Source organism: Peromyscus maniculatus, chromosome 1 (assembly GCF_049852395.1).
Source record: "Peromyscus maniculatus bairdii isolate BWxNUB_F1_BW_parent chromosome 1, HU_Pman_BW_mat_3.1, whole genome shotgun sequence".
In the NCBI taxonomy this organism is placed as follows: domain Eukaryota; kingdom Metazoa; phylum Chordata; class Mammalia; order Rodentia; family Cricetidae; genus Peromyscus; species Peromyscus maniculatus.
In genome coordinates, this window is record NC_134852.1 from 33,469,943 (window position 1) to 33,497,653 (window position 27,711).

The window sequence follows — 27,711 nt, forward strand, 5'->3', positions numbered from 1 at the left end:
AGTAGTGTTTCTTTTATGAATGTGGGTGCTTTTGTATTTGGAGCATAAATGTTTAGAATCGAGACTTCATCTTGGTGGATTTTTCCTGTGATGAATATGTAATGTCCATCCTGGTCTCTTTTGATTGATTTTAGTTTGAAGTCTATTTTATTAGATATTAGGATAGCTACACCAGCTTGTTTCTTAGGTCCATTTGCTTGGAAAACCTTTTCCCAGCCCTTTACTCGGAGGTAGTGTCTGTCTTTGGAGTTAAGGTGTGTTTCTTGTATGCAGCATATGGATGGGTCCTGTTTTCTAATCCATTCTGTTAGCCTGTGTCTTTTTATAGGTGAGTTGAGACCATTGATATTGATGGATATTAATGACCAGTGATTGTTAATTCCTGTTATTTTTTTGGTTGTGTTGTGTTGTCCTTCTGTGGTGTATGTTGGTGTAGGATTATCTATTGCTTGATTTTTCATGGATGTGTTTAGCTTCTTTGGGTTGAATTTTCCCTTCTAGTGCTTTCTGTAGGGCTGGGTTTGTGGACAGGTATTGATTAAATCTGGTTTTATCCTGGAATATTTTGTTTACTCCGCCTATGGTGATTAAGAGTTTTGCTGGGTATAATAGTCTGGGTTGGCATCCATGGTCTCTTAGTGTCTGCATGAGGTTTGTCCATGATCTTCTATCTTTCATAGTCTCTATTGAGTAGTCTGGTGTTATTCTGATGGGTTTGCCTTTATATGTTACTTGGTCCTTTTCCTTTGCAGCTCTTAATATTTTTTCTTTATTCTGTGTGTTTAGTGTTTTGATTATTATGTGGCGAGGGGACTTTTTTTTTGGATCCAGCCTATTTGGTGTTCTGTAAGCTTCTTGTATCTTCATAGGTATTTCTTTCTTTAGGTTAGGAAAGTTTTCTTCTATGATTTTGTTGAATATATTTTCTGTGCCTTTGAGTTGGTATTCTTCTCCTTCTTCTATCCCTATTATTCTTAGGTTTGGTCTTTTCATGGTGTCCCAAATTTCCTGGACGTTTTTTGTTATGACTTTTTTGTCTTTATTGTTTTCTTTGACTGACGAATCTATTTTCTCTATCGTGTCTTCAGTGTCAGAGATTCTCTGTTCCATCTCTTGCAATCGGTTGGTTATGCTTGTTTCTGTAGTTCCTGTTCGTTTTGTCAGGATTTCTATTTCCAGCATTCCCTCAGCATGTGTTTTCTTTATTGTCTCAAATTCATTTTTCAGATCTTGGAATGTTTCTTTCATCTGTTTAATTGCTTTTTCTTGGCTTTCTTTGATTTCTTCCCATTTTTTGTTCGTTTTTTCTTCCATTTCTTTAAGGGAGTTTTTTATTTCCTCTTTAATGGAGTTTTTCATTTCCTCTTTAAGGGAAGTTTTTATTTCCTCTTTAAGGGAGTTTTTTATTTCCTCTTTAAGGAAAGTTTTTATTTCCTCTTTAAGGTAGTTTTTCAATTCCTCTTTAAGGAAAGTTTTTATTTCCTCATTGAGGGAATGTTTTATTTCTTCTTTAAGGGCCTCTATCATCTTCTTAATGTCATTTTTAGGGTTGATTTCTTCTGTTTCTTCTGTCATGGTATGTTTAGGTCTTGCAGGTGTAGAATCACTAGGTTCTGATGTTGCCATATAGGTCTTTATGTTGTTGCCTGTATTTTTGCACTGGCACCTACGCATCTCTTCCTCTGTGAGGTGCAGGTGGTGTCTGTGTCTGAGAGTGCCTCTCTTGTTCTAATTTTTAGTCTTGGTTTAGTAGGGGTTCTTGGTTAAATTGGTGCTTTTGGGCTATTTCTTCAGGGGCAGCTGATTTCGATCAGTGAATTATATACTTATGATTCTGGTGATCTGGTTTGGTGTCTGGGTAGCGCCTTCTTCTGTGTTCTCAGGTCACTTTTTGTTCATTTGTCAACTCCTCAGCTGATCTTGTTGTTGTTTTTCTTTTTTTTTGATTTTTCGAGACACCAAATCCTTGTTTTTAAGGCTCTGATTTTTGTACAAAAGCATTCAATCATTCTGTCAGACCAAACCAGGAAAAGTAAGCTATAGTTCAGAGCTGTTCTATTCCATTTACTATGCAAAGCCATTCTTGGTGTTTGCAACTCTCAGCCCTTTTGAGTATTCTTGCAGTGTTCACTTTTTCCTCCACCACTTTTTTTTCTTCCTTTTTTTCTGGTTTATTTCTATCTATTACAAATGTATAAAAAAATCCTCCATCAACGCTGCTGATAGCAGCAGAACCTCGAGAAATATACCTTTGGTTTGCCTCAGAAAAGGAACACATATTGCACTGTAAAGTTTATAAAATTGGCACAAAACATTGTGATAATGTTACAATACCAGTTTTAAGAGTTCAGTGACTAATGGGGAGCCGATGGGATACATGCAGAACTGTGAAAGTGATCTCACTTAGCCAGCTGTACGCGTAGACTGTAAATCTACATTCAGATCATTTCTGAACTAAGACTATCATCTCAGTTTATCTGTTGAGGTCAACCAGGAAACCCTAGAATATACCTTGATTTTTGCAAAAAACAAAATAGGGGGAGGAGTTTCTTCAGCATTTCAGTCCACGAGTAACAGTATCCTAACAGGCAAAGTGTTCTCTCACTGTCAACATAGAATGAACTGCTGCTGGAGGTCAACTTGGGCTTTAATTTGCATTAGCACTTACATGCATAGTAGTCCAAGTTGTTGACCTCATGACATTAAAAAGTAACTCTAAAAAAGTAAAATGGCCCTTCTTGGAAGACTAAAGAAAGACATTTAGCCACAGTTGTAAAAAGTCTCATCAAAACAATATACCCTTTCATAAATTACGCCTCAATTAAAAAAAAAAAGTAGCCCCAACTAAGAAGCAGCTCTGAAAAAGAAAATATAACTTAAGATATTTGAAAAAAACAAGGTGAATACAGGTTCAAAAATAATTAAGATACATTTTCCTAAGGCTACCTAGAATTAGGCTTTAAAGAATTCTACCATTTCAAGTTTACCACTAGTTACTAGATACCTATTTACAAACAAGATGTTCACTTTTTTTGTTCCTTTATCAAGAGAAAAATCTACCTTCAGACTATGAGGGTGGTGATGGGGAGGGACTAGAAAACAAGATTCAAACAATCCCATGCAAATATGGGATTTTTCAAATGGAAGAACTCCAAACTGCACTAGAAGTTCCAATCACTAAGACACTTTCCATTGAAATGATTTAAGTACAACTACATGGCACCAAGGTTTAGGCCTAATATAGGCCTGACAACCAAGTCCTTGTTTTCTGGAAGAAAGGCCTCAAAAGTCCCACTCAATTCCACATAAAAATACTTCAAAGATCAATTAGGTTTTCATTTCCTTAATATTTTTGTTTTTGACTTCTAATCTTAAAGACTAGATTAAAACTTAGCTCATTTCCCAGAAGGCATTGCTTCCCCTTTGCTCTATGAAAGAGTCCACCAAGACCTCTTCCTCAAAACCATCTAGCCGCCAGCCTCCAGCCTGTGCTTGTGATGCATCTTTCTCAACATCCTGAAAAGGTAATGTAGGTAAAATATGCTCATAAACATTAAAACTAGTTGTTAGAAAGACGTAACTAGCTTTATAATTTAAGTTTTAAAACATAAATACTTGCAGCTTGATCTGCACTGACAATGATTGTCGGAGCCTAGAATTCAACATTTACAAATTCTCATTCACACACACAAAACACACTATTATCACACAACTTGTGTCTTGAGAGAATCTTCTGCTTTTTAAATCTTTGGCCTCCCAGTCAATCCCAAGTTCAACCAACTTTAACTAAAACTTCACTCAGAATTTCACCAAGCTTTTCACCCACACATTAATGCTTGTCGTATCTTTCATCAACTGCCAAAATCTGAAGCCTGCTCAGAGATCGCCAGGTAAAAGAAAATAAATGAAATACACAGAGGTTATTTCAAAACAGAACATGACCATCATCAAAAAAAAAAAAAAAAATGTCACGATTCTCGATTGGGATCATCCTTTGTTTACTACCAGTAAGAAAAATCCCACGTTGGACTATTTCACACTCCGGCATTGGCCAAAGGACACGAGAGCTGGTTCTGGAGCATGCAATTTCTCACACAGGTGTCCCCAGAGGAACACCAGGGACAAAGTCACGTGAGGCCTCTCCCGTACAGAGGCTGTCTCACAGGGGCAGCGAGGACACCCACTAGTTTGTGGAGATCCCTGAGAAAGTATGATTCTTAAAATCTGGACTGTACATAATTCACATCAGCCCTGTTCAGGTACTCACTGGAAGAAAGATGCAGCTGTTTGCCAGAACTCAGCACTCCACTCTAGATCAGCCATGTGTGGTTTTCTCACAAGTGATATTCTCTAGTTTAAAGTATAATTATGTTGGGCTACAGATTTGCTATTTCCAAGGGTGACTTGGAGTTGATCACTCATCACTTGATTTGAGTAACCATCCCAACATCAACCATCTATTGAAAAAAGAAACTCTTCAAAGAATGACTTCTCACTCTGTAAGAAATAAGCTAGAAACAGCAAAGTAAAAAAACTCTAATGGCTGATACTGAGATTAAATTGTGTTCAATATGGGATCTAGTGGCTTACTGCAAAAACCAGACCCAGAGAGCTGTAGAATTACACATATGCTCACCATCAAAATAATTTTCATGAAACTGCTTCTGGCATAGATCAAGAGATTAAGATTAAAAAAATAAAAACAATGGATTGAACCTGCATGTTCCATTGCTCATAAACTTGCACACACTATTGTTCTGCAAAAAAGACAACTGCAGCAAAGAAAAATGGCCCTTTTGCAAACAAGCCTAAAAGTAACCCCCAAAAAGAAAAAAAATAACATGCATATATGTATAAAGTGTTACTATTAAACACAATGCTATCTCTAGGGGGGGAATTAACTGCATAGATTAAAAAAGAAAAACAAAAAGCCATGTGCAACATCTTAAGCCAGTAAAGCACCAAAATAAAAAAAATTTAAAAACCCACCAAAAATCACTTTCCATAATGATTAACATAGAAGCACAAAATATCGACCATAAGTCAGGAAGCAATTACCTGGACAGATACAATGTCCACTGTTGAAAGAATTTTTCTTCAATTTAAATGTCTTTTCTCGTCTCTAAAGAAACCTTAAAGTGCTAACTTTATTTATATAAAGCAGGCAAATTCTTCAAGTAATTTGCTACGCCAATTTTTATCAGCCTAAACAAGGAACTAAAAATAGCAAGTGAAGTGAAAAGGGCAGAACACCCGACCGGTTCCACACAGGTAGACACCCCGGAGAATGTCACCTACCATCCCGCCTTTCTTCACTGCACTGCACAAGCTAACAGATTAAGTATCTGTTTTCTTACATTAACTCCCTAGGATTTGCTAAGGTTTTTGCAAGTCACTAGGTAACACATACAGTCCTAAGGAAATAATGTCACTTAAAAATCAGCACTGGACACTAATTAAAGCGAGCTTGTGTGTGTCTACTGCCTTAAACTAAAAGTGAGGCATTGCTTACAAACTGTGATGAGCTGCCCTCCACCAGCCGGCTCACTACTCCTGCCCCTCGGCTGCTTTTTCAAGGAAGTATACATTAACCAGATGGCGATTGAAGTGCTTGCTGTAATCCTTTTCCTTTCTGAAAGACCGATCACAGAAAATACGAACAAACTCTCCCTCGGTTATTTTAACTGCCAACCCCTCCTTCCCACTTTTTGAACTTGCTTCTTGTGGCACTGGCCGAGCCCCATGCAGCCCAGAATCATCACTTCCCTCGGACATATTATCACTCAGGTCACTTCCATCATGGCTGTGGATGCCTTCGTCTTCATCAATGTCCGGTGACTCGTTTTCAGCCAAAGTGATAGGAGGCGAGGTTGTTATGGTTGGTGATGGGACAGGAGGCAATGGTGACGCCGGTTCGGGTGCTGAGGCTTTCACAGGGACACTGTCTGGGTTCTGCTCAGTGTCCACTTCCATTTCACAAAGCCCAGCTGAACCAGTCTGACACTTAGCATGTAACATTTCACCACCTGACCCATTTGAGTTTTGTTCTGAGGATAAGACACTGGTAGATTCCTTGGGAGAAGCAAGCATAGCTAGACTCTTGCCAGCTTCCTCTGTTCCCATTTTCTTGAGAGGGGCCATTTTATTTCCTTCCCCATCAGAGCCAATTTCTTGGTCCTTAGGTGTCTCGTCTCTTCTTGAGTTTCCCTTTGGAAGATCCTGTGCGCGCCTGCTTCCCTTCAGATGCTGGTTATCTCTAACAGGCACCAAGCCAACTTCAATAAGGACTTGCTCCTGCCGCACCACCTTACTCCGCATGCCCGACTTCTCCTTGGTACTCTCTTTTCGGGGAGAAGACCTTTTGGTGACTGATTTCACTTGAAGAGGTGGCTCCATGACAGCAGGAGGCTCTTTCTGAACAGATCCCATGTGAAGAGGCCCTGTCTGAGCAACCTCCACCTGAGCATGGTCCAAAGGACAAAGCAGCCTCTTCTGACAATGTCCCCGCTGAGACTCCATGGGAGGAGGCGGCTCCATCTGATCAGGCTCCATGGGAGGAGGTGGCTCCCTCTGAGCAGGCTCCATGGGAGGAGGAGGCTCCATCTGATCAGGCTCCATGGGAGGAGGCTGTTTCATCTGAATAAGCTCCATGGGAAGAGGCTGCTCCATCTTGGAGGCTCCGTGGGAGGAGGCGGCTCCCTCTGAGGAAGCTCCAGGAGAGAAGGCATCTCCCTCCGAGCAGGCTCCAGGGGAGGAGGCGGCTCCCTCTGAGGAGGCTCCAGGGGAGAAGGCAGCTCCATCTGAGCAGGCCCAGTCTGAGCAATATCCATGGGAGAAGGAAGCCCGGGCTGAGTAGAGCCTGTAGGGGTGACCACCACCTGAGTGAGCGCAGGACCGGAAGAGACCTCCTCCTGAGCCAGTTCCATGGAAGGAGGCTCTGCCTGAGCTGTCTCCTTCTGCATCTCCTGAGCAGGTCTGCTGCCCTTCTCACTTGATTTACCTTTTTGAGGTTTCTTCTTTGCACCTTTTTTAATGGAAGTATTTTGCTTTTTATTGTCCCCCTTAGTCTCTTCCGTCTTGCTGTCATCCTTTGGCACCTCCGTACTATTTTTGGATTTGCTTTCCATCTTTTTTTTTTCTTTTTTGTCACTGGTTCCTCGTTCACAGGCTCATCTGACGGATGGGCTTCAGCATCCACCTTTCTTTTGTTCTTCTTGGCTTTACTTGTTGGGGACTATTGGGGTCCAGCCCCTAATAGTCTCCTTTCCAGGGTCCGCGGAAGGATCTATCAACCAGCTGAGAATCTATTCTTTAAGGTCGGTAAATCAGTCTACGCACACAGAGTTCTTTGGTCCATTCGCTTTAATTCCTCTGGCATAACATCCTTTATACACAGCTTCAGTTCTGTTCTCATGTCTAGCTCCTTTCTTGCCTGATTTCTCTATATTTATCTACTGTCCCCTCTAAGTTCTATCTTAATTCCTTCATCTAGTTCTGTCCCTTCTAGGTTCACATCTATCTAGTTCTTTCCCCTATCAGTTCTGTCCCTTCTAGGTTCACATCTATCTAGTTCTTTCCCCTATCAGCTCCTCTCCTGTTTCCTTCTCTCTCATCTGGCTCTTCCTCATCTTGTTCTTCCCCATCTGGCTCTTCCTCATCTTCCATCTCGTTCCTCTAGTCCTCTCTTTTAGCTCTTCAATCTAGTTCTTCCCCATCTCAGCTCGTTCCTCTCAAGTTCTTACCCATCTAGTTCTTCCATTCTCTTTTCTCTTCTCCCCCTGTCCCTGGAAGTCTCGGTATATAAAGGGAGGGTCTGAGCTAAATTGTGTAAAGCTATTACTTAACGTCCACCTCTCCTAGGCGGTGTCTCCTTGTGGAATTTACCGTAAATCAGGAGACTTGCATGTGGGCTGTTATCATTGTTAGTCCACCTGGGACTAACAATGGGCGCCCACCTGGGTGGTGTTTCCTGTAGTCCTTGAAAGTGGCCAAGGGAGATATCTGATTCCAGAGAAAGCCTTTCCCTGAGGCTGTTCTCCAAATTACCTGGAATGTGTATGTCCAGAGAGTGCTCAGTTACACTGTTAGTCCTTCTTAGGGAAAAGTCAATTGGGAAAGCTATGAAGGCACACATGATTTTCATAACAGAAGACAGCTGATATATAACAAGCCAAGTAACACCAAAAACTCCTTGGGATTTGGCTTCCTCTGGAGGAATTCCATGATCCCTCCAGGTAGTGACTTTGCCATAACCAGCTGAGTTCTTATGATATATTCCTGTGGCCCGCAACATTTACTGACTTTTTCTTTATTATTTCCTGTATGTACATCTATGTGTTTCGTCTCTGCTGCCTTAGTCTCCGTCTCGGATTTCCGAGTTCTGGTAGTTACCTGGACCACTGAGGCATTGCCACAAGACTTCTTCTCTTTTGAAACATCCTTTTTTTCTAGATATTAGGATAGCTACACCAGCTTGTTTCTTAGGTCCATTTGCTTGGAAGGCCTTTTCCCAGCCCTTTACTCGGAGGTAGTGTCTGTCTTTGAAGTTAAGGTGTGTTTCTTGTATGCAGCAGATGGATGGGTTCTGTTTTCTTATCCATTCTGTTAGCCTATGTCTTTTTATAGGTGAGTTGAGACTATTGATATTGATGGATATTAATGACCAGTGATTGCTAATTCCTGTTATTTTTTGTGGTTGTGTTGTCCTTCTGTGGTGTATGTTGGTGTGGGATTATCTATTGCTTGATTTTTCATGGATGTGTTTAGCTTCTTTGGGTTGAATTTTCCCTTCTAGTGCTTTCTGTAGGGCTGGGTTTGTGGACAGGTATTGATTAAATCTGGTTTTATCCTGGAATATTTTGTGTACTCCTCCTATGGTGATTGAGAGTTTTGCTGGGTACAATAGTCTGGGTTGGCATCCGTGGTCTCTTAGTGTCTGCATGAGATTTGTCCATGATCTTCTAGCTTTCATAGTCTCTACTGAGTAGTCTGGTGTTATTCTGATGGGTTTGCCTTTATATGTTACTTGGTCTTTTTCCTTTGCGGCTCTTAATATTTTTTCTTTGTTCTGTGTGTTTAGTGTTTTGATTATTATGTGGCGAGGGGACTTTTTTTTTTTTTGGATCCAGCCTATTTGGTGTTCTGTAAGCTTCTTGTATCTTCATAGGTATTTCATTCTTTAGGTTAGGAAAGTTTTCTTCTATGATTTTGTTGAATATATTTTCTGTGCCTTTGAGTTGGTATTCTTCTCCTTCTTCTATCCCTATTATTCTTAGGTTTGGTCTTTTCATGGTGTCCCAAATTTCCTGGACGTTTTGTGTTACGACTTTTTTGTCTTTAGTGTTTTCTTTGACTGATGAATCTATTTTCTCTATCGTGTCTTCAGTGTCAGAGATTCTCTGTTCCATCTCTTGCAATCGGTTGGTTATGCTTGTTTCTGTAGTTCCTGTTCGTTTAGTCAGGATTTCTATTTCCAGCATTCCCTCAGCATGTGTTTTCTTTATTGTCTCAAATTCATTTTTCAGATCTTGGAATGTTTCTTTCATCTGTTTAATTGCTTTTTCTTGGCTTTCTTTGATTTCTTCCCATTTTCTGTTCGTTTTTTCTTCCATTTCTTTAAGGGAGTTTTTTATTTCCTCTTTAATGGAGTTTTTCATTTCCTCTTTAAGGAAAGTTTTTATTTCCTCTTTGAGGGAATGTTTTATTTCTTCTTTAAGGGCCTCTATAATCTTCTTAAAGTCATTTTTAGGGTTGATTTCTTCTGTTTCTTCTGTCATGGTATGTTTAGGTCTTGCAGGTGTAGAATCACTAGATTCTGATGTTGCCATATAGGTCTTTATGTTGTTGCCTGTATTTTTGCACTGGCGTCGACTCTTCTTTTCCTCTGCTCGGTGTAGGTGGTGTCTGTGTCTGAGAGTGCCTATCTTGTTCTAATTTTTAGTCTTGGTTTAGTAGGGGTTCTTGGTTAAATTGGTGCTATTGGGCTGTTTCTTCAGGGACAGCTGATTTCAGTCGGTGAATTATATACTTATGATTCTGGTGATCTGGTTTAGTGGCTGTGTGGCGCCTTCTTCTGTGTTCCCAGGTCACGTTTTGTTCATTTGTCAACTCCTCAGCTGATCTTGTTTCTTCAGACTTCAAACTGTAGGCATCTGAATCCTCTCCCAGATGGGTTTCAGCTGAGCAGGGTAGTCTCACCAACACCTCCAAGTTGTTGGGTTTCACAGGATCAGCAGTTGGGCCCTGGGTTGTCCCCAGACGGAGTGCCCAGACTCGCCCTGGTTCCGACCCATGGAGATAGCCTCTTCCCCAGGTGTTGGGGCTAGGGGCGTCCCCGTTCCAAGCTGTGTCCGCCTGTCTCCATCCCCGGGCCTGTGCACCCCTGCAGCCTGCCGCCACAGGCCCACCTGCGTCCACTTGTCTCTGCCGCCGGGACTGTATGTCCCTGTCAGCTGCCGCTGGGTCTGTCTGCTTCTGTGGGCCGCCACTGGGCCTGTATGTCTCTGCCCGCTGCCGCTGGGCCTGAATGTCCCTGTTGGCCGCTGCCACTGGGCCCGTCCACCTCCACGGGTCGCCGCCTCGGACCCACCTGCGTCTGCCTGTCTCCGCCGCGTGGCCTGTCTACTTCTGTGGGCTGCTGCTGGGCCTGAATGTGTCTGTCGGCCGCCGGTGCCGCCGCCGCGGCCTGTCCACCTCTGTCTGCTTATCTCTGAAGATGGGCCTTTCCACCTCTGTGGGCCGCCGCTGGGCCTGAATGTCCCTGTCGGCCACCGCCGCTGGGCCTGTCTACCTCCGCAGGCTGCTGCCACAGGCCTACCTGCATCTGCTTGTCTCTGCCCGCTCTCTGCTTTTGTGATGTTCCCACGGGCTGGGCAGAGAGAATGTCTGTAGGAGGTGGGTGTGTTGCTGTCAGGCAGTATTCTCATGGGTCCCCATTGACCCTGATACTTGACAATTTGTCAAAGACAAAATCATAATTGTGTGAAAGACAGACACTGGCTTCTATTCCTGTGTCTAGAATGAGACTGTCCTTAAAATCAGGACAGGTTCAGAAAATGTGGGGCTGCAATGTACTCTGGAAGAATTTACAGGTGGAAAACATGAGTGAGGTATCTCAAACTCAAGGGTTTGTTCAACCCCATCTGCTACCCAGGACCAACACCTATGACTGCGTAAAGCCTGCCTTCTCTAACTAGCACACACCAGTCCACAGGTGACATGTGTGCACTACTAAGAAAATTAGGCTAACAGTGTGAGTGACTCCATATTGACCTGAGGACTTAGTCCAAAACCACAGGCTTATCACAGTGTTTAAATTCACGTTTAGTAGATGTCTGTATCAATCCAAATGGTCTCCTTCTTTCATAATCTGTTTCTATGGTACCTAAATCATATGTGGGCATGAATCAAAAGCCTACTTTTCAAATGATGATGGTTTTCTGGTTAATATGTTGATTTTTCTGAAAGGCAGTGGTTGATATTCTAATGTTAAACTCACACATTCTGAAACATAGTCAAGGTTATAATTCTGAAACTGATTTTGGCGGTATTTCATTTAGGGGTTTTCACCTCTCTGAAGATAGACAGGAACAAGACTTCACCTCCTCATTTGTTCTGGAAGGTTTTGACATTGTTCCTGAGCACTCAGTTGCCTGGTAGAATTGTCTAAGGAGGGCCCAGACCACTCCTGGATGTTTTGTGGATGGTGCTTTTTGTTTAAACTCCTTCTCTGGGAAATAACAGGATCACTGCCTGTTTTAGGGTTTCTATTGCTTCAACAAAACACCATGACCAAAAAGCCAGTTGGAGAGGAAAGGGGTTATTTGCCTTGTACTTCTACATCACTGTCCTTTACTGAAGGAAGTCAGAACAGGAACTCAAGCTGGGCAGGATCCTGGAGGCAGGAGCTGATGCAGAGGCCATGGAGAGGTGCTGCTTACTGGCTTGAGGCACATCGCTTTCTCAGCCTGCTTTCTTATAGAACCCAGGACCCCAGCCCAAGGATGGCACCACCCACCATGGGCTGGACCCTCCCCCATTGATCACTAATTGAGAAATGCCTTACAGCTGGATCTTACAGAGGCATTTTCACAATTGAGGCTCCCTTCTCTTTCATGACTCTAGCTTGTGTCAAATTGATGTACTACTAGCCAGTACACTGCCCCTAAACTTCTACAAGTGTGCCCCACAACTCACTGCCAGACCCGAACAGAGAATCTTATTTTGTTGTTTTTGGGTCGGGTTAGTTTGATTGATCTCTTCTTGGTTAAAATTTGGTAGTTTTGGTGAATCCAGAAATTCATCCATTTCTTTTAGATTTTTTAGCTTAATGGGGTATAGATTTTTAAAGTAGTCCCTTACAATATTCTGAATTTTTTTTTTTTGGTGTCTGTTGTGATGTTTCTTTATTCATTTTTGATTCTGTCACTTTGGATCCTCCCTCTCTTCTGTTTGGTTAGTAGGGCCCAGGGCCTGTCAATCTTATTTACCCTCTCAAAGAACCAGCTCTCCACATGCCCAGCTGTTGATCTTTTCCAAACAGGCACAGTAGGAGTCCTCAGTATGGGAGCTGACTGACTCAGAAGAGATCTGCTTGGCAATACCTCCTTATTAAAAGAAAGTCATGTCCACTCTACATGATTAGATTAATATAACAAATTAAGACCAGCTCACATATCCTTTTATTTACCAAGTTTTCTGTGATTCATGTATAAAGCAACACTCTTTGCTTGGACTTTATATCCATTTTCTAACTTGACTGAAAAAAAAATGTTCACATTTTAGTAAGCGTCTTAGCATATTATCAAAAATGACCTGGATGTGAGGGAATACTCTCTGTATACAAAACCCAGAAGGAAAGACACACATATACTGACATGTTAGCTGTTATTACAGTTTTAGATCATAGAAGACTTTTCTTCCCCTTGTTTTAATTAGAAAAGAGGAACTTCTAGCCCCACAGTAGAAAAGTCAATTTCTCCTCCTCCAATCCTATCCTTAAATCAGAAGTTCCTGGTATTAAAAAAAAGAACCTCTGGCTCTCCATCGTCTTCAAAATTTAGGAGTGATAAGTCTTATATATTACTGTGTATATACTTATAAGTGTCCAATTTTTTATACTGGTGACATTTATTAACCATCTTATGATTTTTATATTAGAAACAGGGTTCTTTATTTTCTCCATAAAAAGACTGTAAGTTTGAAAGTGTTAGCTCCTGTGGGTATTGTTGGAGGCACATGGCTGGGAAAACTCCTATAGAAAGCTGTAAATATATCCTGCAAAACAATGTGCCAATCCAAAAACTGCACCATGGAGTTTGGGTATACCCTCCTTAAGATACATAGAAAGTGGGTGGTGGTGGCACACACCTTTACTTCCAGCACTCCGGACGCAGAGCCAGGCAGATCTGAATGAGTTTATTGCCAGCCTTGTCTACAGAGCAAGTTCCAGGAGGGCCAGAATTGTTACCCAGAAAGTTCATGTCTTGAACTGCCCTTCTCCCACAATGAAATGACACAAGTGTCGATTTTTATCATGTGGTAATAGAGCCCATGTGGGAGTCTCTTCTGAGTCTCCCAATTCCACGATCCCATTAGGAATACAGAAGATGAAATTAAAATGGAAAAGTTGGAAGAGGAGGACTGGGATGTGTACCTGACTGCCTGTGGCACAGGAAGTCCTAGGAGTGCAGTGATCCTGTGAGGGTTCTCATTACTGGAAACTATTTCAATAGTCACTAACCAAGATAATGGCCAGTCACATGGTCATCTCTATCTTGATGAAGTCACCAGCCAAGATGGCAACAAAATCATTTGGTTTCTTTCTGTGTGGTGAGGTCAGCTCATGATAAATGAGCCCAGACCTCACCAGGGCATGAGACCATGGGGAACATAGAAATGTGGGCAGCCACTGCTTTATTTCTCAAACAATGGATCTCAAGCATGAATATAACAGAAGAAAGTACCCAGAATACAGGTGTGTGAGCCCCAAAGAGCAAAATAAAGACACAGAGGAAGAATAATCATGGCTTCGATCCAGGACCGGGGTCCATATGTGTCAGCACAGATGTAACTATGAATGCAAAGTGGTCACATTCGGATTTTCCTTTGATCTCACTGAGCTCCTAGGTAGAAGCTAGGATCCACAAGGCCCTCTGTAGGACTTTACTTAGCAGTCACTGATCTGTGTTTGTGTACACTCCCTGCCTGTCCCTCTATGCCTGTGTATGTGAATGTTGGTGGTGGTAGTGGCGGTAGTGCTGGTGATACTGGTGGTAGTTGGTGGTTTGCTGGCATGTATGTCTATACATTATGTATATGTCTGGTAGCCCCAGGGAAGAGAAAATGTCAGATTCCCTGACACCAGAGTTACAAAAGGTTTTTAGCTGTGTGGTTGATGGGGATCCGAATCCTCTGGAAGAGCAGCCAAGTGCTTATATCCACCGAAGCACCTCTCCAGCTCCTATTCCTGGCATCTCTTGAGTATGCTCGACTGTATGAAGTCAGGTAGGGACAGGCTTAGAGTCTTCCAGGTCAACTAGTTTCTTTCCTGATGCACCCTTTTCAGTCACTTCTCTCCTGTCACAGCAGTGGGGCAGAGGTGTACAGGGAGACAGATGCAATTAGAACAGAGGCCCCACAGAGCTAAGTGGTGACAAGAGCAGGAAGTATGAGCAAGAGAGGAATCTGGAGTATGTGATAGGATGCTAGACATTCCCCAGTAGGAGAAGGAGCTAGTTTGGGGGAGCTAAGGAGACAGTAGTGTGTGTGAGGAGGACCTAAGAACAGAGTGGGCAAATGTCGAGGAGTGCTTCATGTGCTTGCTGAAGGTTTGGCCACTTAGCTTTATGGGAGTAGAGAACAAGTCACAGCTGAGAGGTGAAATAGAATCCCAAATGGAGACACTTGGGAGATTGTATCTCTCCACCATGGAACTGCAGCTGTGACCAACAAAGACAGTTCCAGTTTGCAGGACCTTGGATTTCATGGCCCGCAAAAATGTGTACAGCAAAAATTTCATGTCAGGAAATAGGTGCAGAGTGGCTACCACTGAACTTCTAGAACTGTACACCAGCCACTCTACATTGTCATTTTTCTAATGGCAGAGATCGCATGCCAAGAACCTACACACATAGTCTCCTAACTGTCAGAGGGCTTTCCCCAGTGAAGTCATCCCCTACCACAGCCCATTTTTCTCTGCCACAGCCAGGTTTATGATCACTGCTTAGTCGGCTTCCCGGTTACAGTGAACTTCATAAAGTGCTCTTGCCCTGTGGTCTAAAGGGGCAATCCCTCACCAGCATTCCCTTCCTGTTAGCCACAGGCTAGCCAATCCATTATCTGCCTTTCTCTCTGCTGACTCTGAAGGCTGGGGCTTCATGGTTGTATCTTTGGGGACCCTCTGCACCCTCACCCCCATCCCCACCCTGCATCAATGAGGGGCAGGCAACTGGGAATACATGTGCAGCAGCTAATGGGACAGGTCCCATTGATTTTTTTTATTTCAGAAGCCCGTTGCTGCTGCTGGTGGAGATGGGAAGACTGAAATTAGGGATTTGTGTTGCTGGACATTGTTTTCCAGGAAATAATGTGAAGCTCCATCCACCTGAAAGGTATGATCGTACAGTCAGTCTCAAGACACAGAGACAGAGACACAAGATAGAGACAGACAGACAGACAGAACATGGGTGCATCTCAGAGGACAACTTGCAGGAGGGGCTTCTCCATTCACCTCAGGGTTTGGGGAGTGGACTCAGATGTCAGATTTGTAAACTGCACCTCACACACTAAACCATCTCATCTGCCCTAATCCTGGTTTGTGTGTGTGTGTGTGTGTTGATGTGAACTGGCTCTCATGTAGCCCAGGGAGTCCCCATGTTCTCCAGGGACCAAGTGCTGTGACTGCAGGTGTGCTCCACTGTGATTCTGTGGATCAAACCTAGGCCAGGGGCAGCCAGGCAAGCACTCTAGCAATAGGACTACATTGCCAGCCTTTAAATTCTCTAAGTGACCAACTCAATTGCTAAGAAGAATATAAGTTACTGTGTGGCTGGAGCCTTCTGGAAAGGAACAGAGACACACAATAGTCCCCTCCTTTAGAGTCAACCCACATGGTCTGTTTGTCCTGCACAGAAAAACATCTCATGAAGGCCTCCTGTGCTAGAGACTTTAGAAGACAGCACCCGGCCCACTTTAACATGCAGCCCGTGGTCCCTGGCCATTGTCCACTCTCGCTCCTTGAGGGGCTTTCATGTGCAGTGGCCCTTTGGCCAATGTCCACCCTCACTGTTGAGCATGCCTCCCATCATTCTCTAAGAAACCTGCCAGTCTTCTACACGACAGGATGTGTCTTGTCTGAATCCATCTGCCAGACTACAAGGGTGCAGCTCCTCGTCTGCTGCACGAGGAACTAAGGACACACAGTTGTGGCTCTGAGTGTCCCCATCTCTCCAGACAGTGAAAGTGGCAGTGCTTACCTCATTAGGAGAGTTGTCATGTGACCCAGGGAAGCAAGAGAAAAGTCACCAGATCATGGAAGTGAAAAGCTCATCTAAGACTTGTGATTTGTAGCTGAAGGAGGTGGCAGGAAGTGGTGGTAGATGTGGGGTGGGGGGTGAGGGCTGTCATGCCCAATTCCAGACTCCTACAGAGTCTGTTTCACAGACCTAGCTTATTAGAACCAGAGGAGAGGTAACAAGGACAGAGACCTGGATTATTCAGTTCAGGAGTTCTCCAGTTCACAAAGCCTTGATTATCCTTTCCTCAGTGGTATTTGTGACTGACATGTTCCTTTGATAATGAGGAGCAGAGTGAGGACCCAGACACACACAGTAGAGAGTCCCCCTAAAGGAGAATGAATGACCAAAACCTTCACGCACAGCAGGGAAGGCATTAGGTTCAGGAACTTGATCTTGGACATGTGGTTCCCTCATGCCGGCCTAGCGTAGGTGGACTGAGTCTCCCTTCAGCACTGACTTGTTCTGCTGTGGCTGCGAAGGCCTTGAGGACCTACAGTACCTGAGGGCTGGTGTTGTGCAATATTTGTTAAACAACGCAAAAATGTGTTGTGTTTGTATAACTATGTAAACATGTGTTATTGGTTTATCTTGACTGCCCAAGACACCGGACTTTCTAAGAAAAAGTTGAATGTCTAATAGTGAGGGAGGATAGATAGGTGGGACATCTAGGCAGGAGAGTAAGTAGGAGGAGGTATTTAGGTTCAAAAAGAAAGGAAAAGGAAGCCAGGGAGACATCTGGGGCCAGAAAAACAGACAGGGAGGAAGCAGGAAAGTAGGACATACAGAATGAAAGAAAGGTTAAAAGGCCTGAGGCAAACACAGAAGAATAGAAATAGTTTAAATTAAGGTAAAGAAGCTAGTTGGACAGGCCTAAGCTAAGGCTGAGCATTCATAATTAATAATAAGTCTCCATGTCTTTATTTGGGAGCTACTTGGTAGCCTAAAGAAAATGCCAGCCAGAGTCTGGGAAGAGAAGATCTGCTCTGTAAGTCAGACAGGAGACAGTGGCTGTTGTTCAGGATGCCATGGAAGGACTGGCAGGTGGTGAGACCTTTGATTCCCGAGGATCAGTGCCTTTACTTACTGAGGGTGGACGGGTCCAGTTGTCCTCACTGAGCATGCTCTTACTTCTTGCCCTAAAGAAATGGGAGACACTGTCACTGTTGTTTGGTTCCTCAGTTGGGAAGGACCCTGGCAGCCAATGTTTCCTGGGAGCTGCTTGGTGTCCTTGCTGTGCATTCACACCATGGCTGCCACTGCCTTTCTTGGTGCTGCCTCCTTTTCCAATCTAACCAGCCCCTCTTAGCCTTTGATCCTTTTGCCCCATCATATTAGCTGTTTTCTAACTGGTTCTGGGATGGTACTTTGATTGAGAATTTACTTTTGCCTTCTTTTTCTTTTGAGGTTTCACATTTGAGGCTGCTTTTGAGGTTTCATTGAGGTTGGTTGGCTCATTGAGGTTGGTTGGCTCATTGAGGTTGGTTGGCTCATTGTCCATCTGTTTAACGTTGTTCTCAATTTGTGGCTCCCTGGTGAAAGATGAAGTCAATTTATCTCCAAACTTCACAGGGAAAGGAGTGACCATAACCAACAGACAATGGGGTACAGGACATAGGAAGGCAGTGATATGAGCAACACAGCACACACATAGCAGAGAAGAAGATGGAGTCCAGACACAAAGTGAAGGAAGCCTTTTCCCTTTCCCAAACATGGAGGGAATGGAAGGGTGTAAGACACTTCACCTGCCACGACGGCTGTGCCACAGGATAGGATAACCAGTACAAATATTACTGCAATCAGCCCCATCAGACATTGGGCAACAATGCCAATAATACCCCTTAATGAAGGTCGATGTTCACCTGTCATGAACAGAAAAGAGAAGCATCACCATAAATTCATCCTCACCGAGCAAGTGGACAAGAACTCTCTGATTGTGTCTGACATCTGTTTGTTCCTTTGGGGAGTATACTTCATGTGAGAAGGTAGATTAGGAGAGGTGAGGCAATAAGCAGGATATTCTCTCCTAGTACTCCTGTAAATACTATGTTTCTAGGCTGGCCTTGTGTGTTCCTTCAAGTCCTGGCAGGTGGGGAGAGAGTGTGCTTTAAGCTGCAGCCTAAATCATATCTACTCTGGCAGTCCTTGGAAGGCTCTGAAGATGGGAGAAAGTCACATAGCATTTTTTACATTAAAATTACAGTTATTTTTAATGATCACATCTTTTTCTCATTGTCCTAATAGTGGTCAATATAAATATTCACCTCTCTGGTTCCTGTGGCCAGGAGTTAACTGAAAGAATATTGAGGCTCCATACCCAAAGAGTCCTGCCCCTTGACACCATCCCTGGGACACAGCAAACTGAATTCAAGAACGTATCACACAATCATCCATGTTAATCAAGTAGGCTTCATCTCAGAGATACAAGGATGGTTCAACATATGAAAGTCTGTCCATATAATATACCATATATGCAAACTGAAAGAAAAAAAACACGTCATCATTTCATTATATGCTGAAAAGGCCTTTGACAAAATCCATCACCCCTTCATGATAAAGGTCTTGGAGAGATCAGGAATGCAGGGAACATAACTAAACATAATAAAGGCAATTTACAGTAAGCCAACAGCCAACATCAAAGTAATCAGAGAGAAACTCAAATCAAATCCACCAAAATTAGGAATAAAACAAGGCTGACAATTCTCCCCATATTTATTCAATATACTACTCGTTCTAGCTAGAGCAATAAGACAACAAAAGGAGATCAAGGGGATATAAATTGTAAAGGAAGAAGTCGAACTTTCAGTACTTGCAGATGACATGATAGTATACATATGTGACCCCAAAAATTTTCTCAAGGAACTCTTACAGCTGATAAACACTTTCAGTAATGTGGCAGAATACAAGATTAGCTCAAAGAAAAATAGTAGCCCTCCTTATACAAATGACAAATGGGCCGAGAAAGAAATCAGAGAAACATCACCCTCTACAATAGCCACAAATAATATAAAATACCTTGGGGTAAATCTAACAAAGCAATAGAAGGACCTATATGACAAAAACTTTAAGTCCCTGAAGAAAGAAGTTAAAGAAGATGTCAGAAAATGGAAAGATCTCACATGCTCATGGATAGGTAGGATTAACATAGTAAGAGGCAATCTTACCAAAAGCAATCTACAGATTCAATGCAATCCCCATCAAAATATCAACACAAATCTTCACAGACCTGGATAGAACAATACTCAACTTCATATGCAAAAACAAAAACCCAGGATAGCCAAAAGAATATATATAATATATTATATATATTGTATAATAAAACAACCTCTGGAGGCATCATAATCACTTACCTGAAGCTCTACTATAGAGCTACAGTAATAAAAACAGCTTGGTACTGGCATAAAAACTGACAGGTGGACAAATGCAACCGAACTGAAGACACTGACATTAATCAGGACACCTACAAATAGGTGATTTTAAACAAAGAAGCCCAAACTGTACAATGGATAAAAGAAAGCATCTTCAACAAATGGTGCTGGCATAACTGGTTGTCAACATGTAGAAGGCTGCAAATAGATCCATATCTGTAACCGTGCACAAAAATTCAGTCCAAGTGCATCAAAGACTTCAACATAAATCCAGTTACTCTATACCTGATAGAAGAGAAAGTAGGAAGTAGTCTTGAACGCATTGGCATAGGAGATCACTTCCTAAATATAATACCAGTAGCACAGACACTGAGAGCAACAATTAATAAATGGGACCTCTTGAAACTGAGAAGCATTTGTAGGGCAAAAGACACAGTCAATAGACAAAATGACAGCCTACAGAATGGGAAAAGATCTTCACCAACCCCACATCTGACAGAGGGCTGATATCAAGAATATATAAAGAACTCAAGAAAATAAACATCAAAATACCCAATAGTCCAATTAAAAAGGGGCTACAGAGCTAAACAGAGATTTATCAACAGAAGAAGCTCAAATAGGCTGAAAGACATTTAAGGAATTGCTCAACATCCTTAGTCACCAGGGAAATGCAAATAAAAACAACTCTGAGATACCATCTTACAACTGTCAGAATGGCTAAGATCAACAACACTGAAGACAGCTTATATTGGAGAGGATGTGGGGCAAGGGGAACACCCCTCCAGTGTTGGTGGGAATGCAAATTTATATAGCCACTTTGGAAATTAGTATGATGCTTTCTCAGAAAATTGGGAATTGATCTCCCTTTGACCCAGCTATACCACTCTTGAGCATATACCCAAGGAATGCTCAATCATACCACACAAGGAAATATGCTCAACTATGTTCATAGCAGCACTATTTGTAATAGCCAGAACCTGGAAACAACCTAGATGCCCGTCAACGGAGGAATGGATGAAAAAAATGTGGTACATATACACAATGGAGTACTACTCAGCAGAGAAAAATAATGAAAACATGAGATTTGCAGGCAAATGGATGGAACTAGAAAAAATCATCCTGAGTGAGGTAACCCAAACCCAGAAAGACAGTCATCGTATGTACTCACTCATAAGTGGATTCTAGATATAAAATAAGGAACAATCAGACCACAACCCATAGAACCATGGAGGCTATATATATATAGCATGGAGGTCCCTAGGACGACTGTGGCTTATAATAAATTTCGGTTTTACTCAATTATTGAAAAAAAAAAAGCCAAATGAGTGGAAACACATGAACTATGAACCAAAGGCTGAGGGGCCCCCAGCTGGATCAGGCCCTCTGAATAGGTGAGACAGTTGATTGGCTTGATCAGTTTGGGAGGCAACTAGGCAGTGGGACCGAGTCCTGTGCTCATTGCATGAGTTGGCTGTTTGAAACCTGGAGCTTATGCAGGGATGCTTGGCTCAGTCTGGGAGGAGGGGACTGGACCTGCCTGGACTGAGTCTACCAGGTTGATCGCAGTCCTCGGGGGAGGCTTTGCCCTGGAGGAGGTGGGAATGGGGGGGTTGGCTGAGGGTAAGGGGAGGGGGTAGGAGGGGGGAGAACAGGGGAACCCATGGCTGATATGTAGAACTAAATGGTATTGTAAAATAAAATAAAAGGAAAAAAAAGATTAACATTCAAAAAATAAAAGAATCCTGAGTCTATGAAATGATCTAGAGGAGTGAAGGCCACCTACTAGGTCTCCATAATGGGGACCTGCAGATATGCTTTTGGACAGATAGCTTGTGCCACTGATGGCCTATGTGACCCTGACTCAATGACTGTGTTTGCTGTCTCACTTTTTCTATAATAGGACACATGGTAAATGATCATTGCTATGCCTTCAAATTAACCTTAAATGTGAACAATGACCTGACCTTCCACCAAGCAGTGTCTATTAGTATTTGCCTGCAGGAAATGATCCCTGTACTGCGGTTGGAGAGATAACTCAGTGGTTGAGAGCACTGGCAGGTCTTCTAGAGGCCCTGAGTTCAATTCCCAGCACCCACATGATGGCTTACAACTATGTATAATGAAATATGGTGTCCCTTTCTGATGTGCAGGCAGAACACTTTATAATAAATAAACAAACAAGTAAATAAATAAATAAATAAATAAATAAATAAATAAATAAATAAATAAATAAGTAAAATAAGGCTAACCAGACTGTGGGAAGGAAACACAAAAGAGCTTCAGAAGCAGAATGTAAATTTCACACTGGAAAGAGAGGCAGGTTAGAAGTAACCCATAGACAATTGTAGTCAATGGCAGTGTATATTTCAGAGTCACCAAGAAAAATTTCCAATGTCTCACCATAACAAATGGGAGATAAATGTGTAGTGGGCGTTAAATAGTTGACTTAATCATTCTGTCTTGTTCACAGACATCAAAGATCACACTCTATTTGTACAGACTAAGTTCAGTTGGGAGGCCATTTTAAGCACTATTAACAAGTAATAGATCATGGATCAAGAAAGGGGAAAGATCATTTTCAAGGGCCAAATAATGTTGCATATTGTACATCTGAACATGGGCCAAAATATATAAAGAACTCTCACAGTTCAACAATAGTAACAATAAAACCACAAGCAGCTCAATCCAAAGAGAAGGAAAAGACCTGAATTTCCTTTTAAAGAAAGAGGAACAGATGACCAATAAAGATATGCTGCTTAGTTTTTGTCTATTTGATGAACTAAATTCACATGGGAAGAGAAAACCTCAGTTGAGGTTTACCTCCATCACAATGGCCGGCAAGTCATTTTCTTAATTACTGTTTGGTGGAGGAGGACCCGGTGCTATCCCCTTGCAGATAGCCCCTTTCTTATGGGCTCTATAAGAAAAGCAGCTGAGCAAGTTGTGGGAGCAAGCCAGGATGATTTCCCCATGGTTCTTGCCTACACTTCCCTCAATGACACACCCTGATCAAGACATTTAAGCCAAATAAACCCTAACTGCCAAGTTGGTTTGGGTTGTGGCATTTCATCACAGGAACTGGAAATCTATCTAGAACAACACATAAAGAAATACTATGGGAGCCTTGGGTGGTGCACATGCCTTTAATCCCAGCGCTAGGGAGGCAGAAGCAGGTGGATCTCTGTAAGTTCGGTGCCAGACTGGTCTACAGAGTGAGTTCCAAGTCAACCAAGGCTACACAGAGAAACCCTGTCTCAAGAAACCCAAAATGAAAAAAAGAAAAAAAATGCTTATAGGCCAGGCATGGTGGTGCACACCTTCAATTCCATTACTCTGGGAATTCCAGACTGGCCAGTCAGGAGTATATAGTGAGACCCTGTCTCACAAACAGAAAACAAAAACATGATTAACACCAGTAGTCATTTTTAAAATGCACATGATTAGCCGACCTAAACTCTACATTCTTAAGGATAAGTTGTATATAAATTATAAATTATTAAAGATAGTTTTTAGGATACAAGTTAAAGCTTGATCATCTTGTAAATGATCAAATTCTCTATACAAATCTATGTTTAGAAACAGGCTAAAATTGCTAAATATTAGCATAATAAATTCCTTACTTCGCCCATGATATTTTAAAAATGTTTAAGCTTCCCACTTTAAACTATCCCAAGCCTCTGGCTGCCAGGAATTAATTAGTCCAAATTATACTTTGAGATCATTTAGATTATATTTCCATTTACCAGGTCTAAAGATAATTTGCCTTGGTATCCAATTTGAATAAAAGATAGCTCACCAAACAGATTTCAGAATAAGCTTTTACTGTTTCTTCATTAAAAGAAATTCACCTTACATTGGCTGTTCTCAATAATCCATCTCCTATGTCTCCTGACTAATTGAATGCATAAATGCTTTTGGATGTAAAGTTTTTGTAAGGGTACAAAAGTTTAGATATAGATACCATTTAGGAAAGTTAAAAAATAACTTATGATATATGAATTGCCAGTTATTGGGGTAGATAAATGTAACATATAAACATCTAGATATGGTATAAATGATACCCAAATCTCAGTAAATAACCTAGAGATACTGATGATGTATACCTAAGAACTATGGAAAAAGTGGTTATTGAAATCTGGTATATATAGGCTTTAGATATAGACTTAGGTATGCATTAATACAGTAGTCTATAGACTTCCCCCAGAAGAGACACTGGGGCTAATAATAGACCATAGCTCCTCCACTGTACAAGGTATAATAATTGTCCCAGGAATGATTGATCCTGACTTTACTGGGAAAATTAAGATTATTGTAAACCTCCTACAAAAACAGTTCAGATTCTACAGGGCAGCGTCTAAGGGAGCTGCCAGTTTGGATTCTAATGTTATGATCATCTGGGTTCAGGTAATTAAATATTCAAGAACAATTAAATCTTTAAAATACAGGAAAAGAAAATAATTCATTTGCTAGACATAAGCATAGACTTTTCTTACATTTTAGAAAATGATTGGCCAAGTACTTAAGACAATTATTACTCCTTCGTCTCTTAAAGACCTAGGTCAAGCTAATATTGTAACCAAAAGCTAAGAAATATTAAAACAGTCAGATATATAAAATTACGGCCTATTCTACCCACAGGTCATCCTAATTTGTGTATCATTAATCTCTGCTATGGACTAATATCAGCTCAAATGCTATAGATGGGTGTTAATCTTAAAAGAACTTGGGTCAACAAACCAGAGGCATAATTGAGTCCATTATTCTAGAAATTATAAATGACAGAAATGCCCTAGGGTATCAAAATTAATCTGAGGGGCCACTCTTGACTGCTATCCCCATTACATGGATGCAGCTAGAGTTTTCCTGCCTTGCCCACAGTCAGGACAAATCCTTGTCACCTGCCAGTCCCACAGCCGCTCAGACCCAACCAAGCAAACACAGAGACTTATATTTCATACAAACTGTATGGCCATGGCAGGCTTCTTGCTAACTGTTCTTATATCTTAAAGTAACCCATTTCTAGAAATCTATACCTTGCCACGTGGCTCGTGGCTTACCAGCATCTTCACATGCTTCTTGTGCTGGCAGCATCTGGCAGTCAGTCCTTCTGCCTTCCTGTCCTTTTATTTCTCCTCTCTGTTAGTCCCGCCTATCCTTCCTGCCTAGTCACAGCCGATCAGGTTTTATTTATTGATCAATCAGAACAACTTGACATACAGACCATCCCCCAGCACAGCCAAGTGCAGACCATCTCAGACACCTGTACTCAGGCGCATGGTCCTAATCATCCTCTATGCGGACCTGCTGGGTAACGCCACAAAGAACCCAAGAAGGGCTCCCACAGGACATACAGAACATCCCACAGCACATGGATATCTGATGCTCCTATCTGGGTTAAAAAATGGACTTTGAATGCTGAGAGAATTGTAGCTGCTACTTGTCTGGTGGAAGAGAAGCTTAAAAATAGGGCATATAAAGCCTCTCACCATCCCTTGAGTCACCCCAATATTTGTTGGTTAGAAAAAAAATCAGGCTTACAGGCTGTTACAAGACCTTAAAAAATTAAATGAACTTTATTGGAGCCAAGGGAAGCTTCACAGTCTAGTTTGCCATCTTCCTCAGCCACCCCTAGAATCCAAAATATAATTGTCATAGACTTACAAGATTGCTTCTTTACCATTCCTCCTCACCCTAAATATCGTCAGCCTTTCACTTTTAGCTTGCCTTCTAACCCTGACACAATGGAAGTCAAAAGCTGACAAGCAGAGCAGGAAATATGAGTTCTGTTTACCCAGAACTCATTTATTGAGCTGAGTGCCTCATCATATATACAGATTAACTATCAGAACTATCTGTAAATTATAGTTTTCTCACAGTACACCAACCTAATTATATATATCACAGGTGACAATATAATTATAACAAACTATAAAATCTATGAGTCTATAGATCGGCAGATATGTCTATACTGGTACTTTCTAATGTCTGTCCAACAATTACAAATTCTCTCCCTATGGAAGCTCACCCATGAGGCCTACATCCTTATGATTTTGGCTATGAAATAAAGAAATAATACACCATTTATTCCACTGCTTTTCAATTTTAAGAAGGCCTAGAGCTCACAATTGGACACAAGCCTTACATATACTTCAAGAGCTCTTAACAATTGGTGCTTGATGTTTCATATCTCCCACTACAGGCATCCCTTATTATCTACAGGCCAAGCCACAAAGTTACACTTAAGCCTCCAGAACCTTCTCACTTGTATTTGTAAAGGTCCTGATATTTTCATAATGTCAAAAAGAGGATATGCTTACATATTTTCACAGCATACTGACCCATCTTTATGAATCCTGGATTGGCTGGTCATACCATATTCTAGGCCGCTGCAGGACAAAGGTGCTCTAAAGCTGCCAGTCTGAATACAGGCTGTTATTTACCTCTAGATACTTAAATATTGAGCTGTGACTTTATGAACAAATTGATACAATTTCAGATCCTTTTGATGAACTCTGTTCATCAATGATATCAAAACATATACAAATATGATTAGAAATAATCCTGTCCTAAATGAATTTTTATTAATTTTGATCAAAAGATAATCAAGACTTGAGATATATCATAAATGAAACATTTCAGATTTCATTCTCTGACGATCCTGCGGTTTTGTTGAGACTCCAAAGATTCATAATCTTGCTCTGACAAATCACCAGTTATCATATGTCTAAAGATTTTGTCTTTTAAGAAGGTTCTTATAAGTTTCAGGAGATCTAAATTCACCAACGCTCACAAGCCAAGAAGGACCAGGAGGAATGCAGCCTGACTACTGTTTATGTCTTCCACTTACAAATTTTCTTTTTCTTCTCTAGGAAAGTGGATCTTTCCCTCCCTCCCTGGCCTGACATCCCCTTCTCTCATCTGCTAAAACCATGCATTTAATATTCCATAGATACACTTAAGAGAAAAAGTTTCCTCCTTAAAACTTCTCAAATGCATGTTCTAATACACATATTTGTTTCCAGCAGAAATTCTGATGATTTAACGAGTTACACATTGTCAGCCTCTGTACCACAGACATGCTGTCTAGCTGCAGGTCTGCACCCCATCCTCCATCCTCCATCCTACATGGATGTGCTGTTCAGCTCAGCCCTGCATCATGCCCTCTAGCTCATGAGACAGAAAATCCTGCTACCCATATCTTACAGAGCCTGAAACGACCTGCTCTTCCTGGGTTTCCACTGCATTCCAGCCTTCAAGACCCTCAGCTTCAGCCCCATATTAGCAGGAAGTAACCATGAATGATTTCTACAGCCCCTTTGTGACTTACAACTCTTTCAGTGCTGAACTCCCCAGCCCAGGGGCTGGACTGCCCTTAAAAAAACGCTCTATTATTAATTCTATAAATTCTGCCTATGATCCTGAAATGTATATCCTATCAGATTTTCTCCTCAAGTACTTCTGACACTGTTGTGTATATAAGTCTTGCTATGTATACCCTGACACAGATTATCACAGTCCTCCCATAGCTAAATGGGTCAATATTGCCTTGATTACAAATTTAAATTATTAGGTCAGTTTTAATTGAAGCTTTGGTCCCACAGGTGCTCATGACTAACTCAAGTAACTCTTTATCTAACAATGCCTCTTCAAAATAGAGTTTAAACAAATTAATACCACTAATCAGAGATTGATAGAGTTATGTTCCAAACTAATCATTTTTGATAAGTCACAATTATAGTATTTAGACACATTTGACCATATTTTGCTATACCAGCTAATGATAGATTTTTTTAAAGATTTATTTATTTATCTTGTATACGGCATTCTGC

At 41.7% G+C, this 27,711-nt stretch overlaps 1 protein-coding gene and 1 long non-coding RNA gene across 7 annotated transcripts in view; one reads left to right on the forward strand and one right to left on the reverse strand.

The window, feature by feature from the left end:
• The window catches only part of LOC102903511 (cell adhesion molecule CEACAM1-like), a 179,374-nt gene that overhangs the window by 63,633 nt on the left and 88,030 nt on the right, over positions 1-27,711 (reverse strand). Inside the window, exons 8-11 of one of the 6 annotated variants that reach the window (XM_076574105.1) lie at positions 18,260-18,376; positions 17,899-18,046; positions 17,602-17,653; positions 15,456-15,604 (exon numbers count right to left, since the gene is read on the reverse strand). The exons of 1 other annotated variant lie outside the window; for it this stretch is intronic. In XM_076574105.1, coding sequence (XP_076430220.1) covers positions 17,925-18,046; positions 18,260-18,376 — 239 coding nt within the window. In that variant the 3' untranslated portion in view covers positions 15,456-15,604; positions 17,602-17,653; positions 17,899-17,924. Of the gene's footprint in view, positions 1-15,455; positions 15,605-17,412; positions 17,654-17,898; positions 18,047-18,259; positions 18,377-18,778; positions 18,993-27,711 lie in introns of those variants that run through there. 4 more of the 6 variants (XM_076574112.1, XM_076574100.1, XM_076574114.1 and 1 more) reach the window with 4 other exon arrangements.
• LOC143273868 (uncharacterized) overlaps positions 1-27,711 on the forward strand; it is an 80,282-nt gene that overhangs the window by 32,812 nt on the left and 19,759 nt on the right. The window contains exon 3 of the long non-coding RNA XR_013052104.1: positions 15,507-15,611. This is a non-coding gene — a long non-coding RNA (uncharacterized LOC143273868). The remainder of the gene's footprint in view (positions 1-15,506; positions 15,612-27,711) is intronic.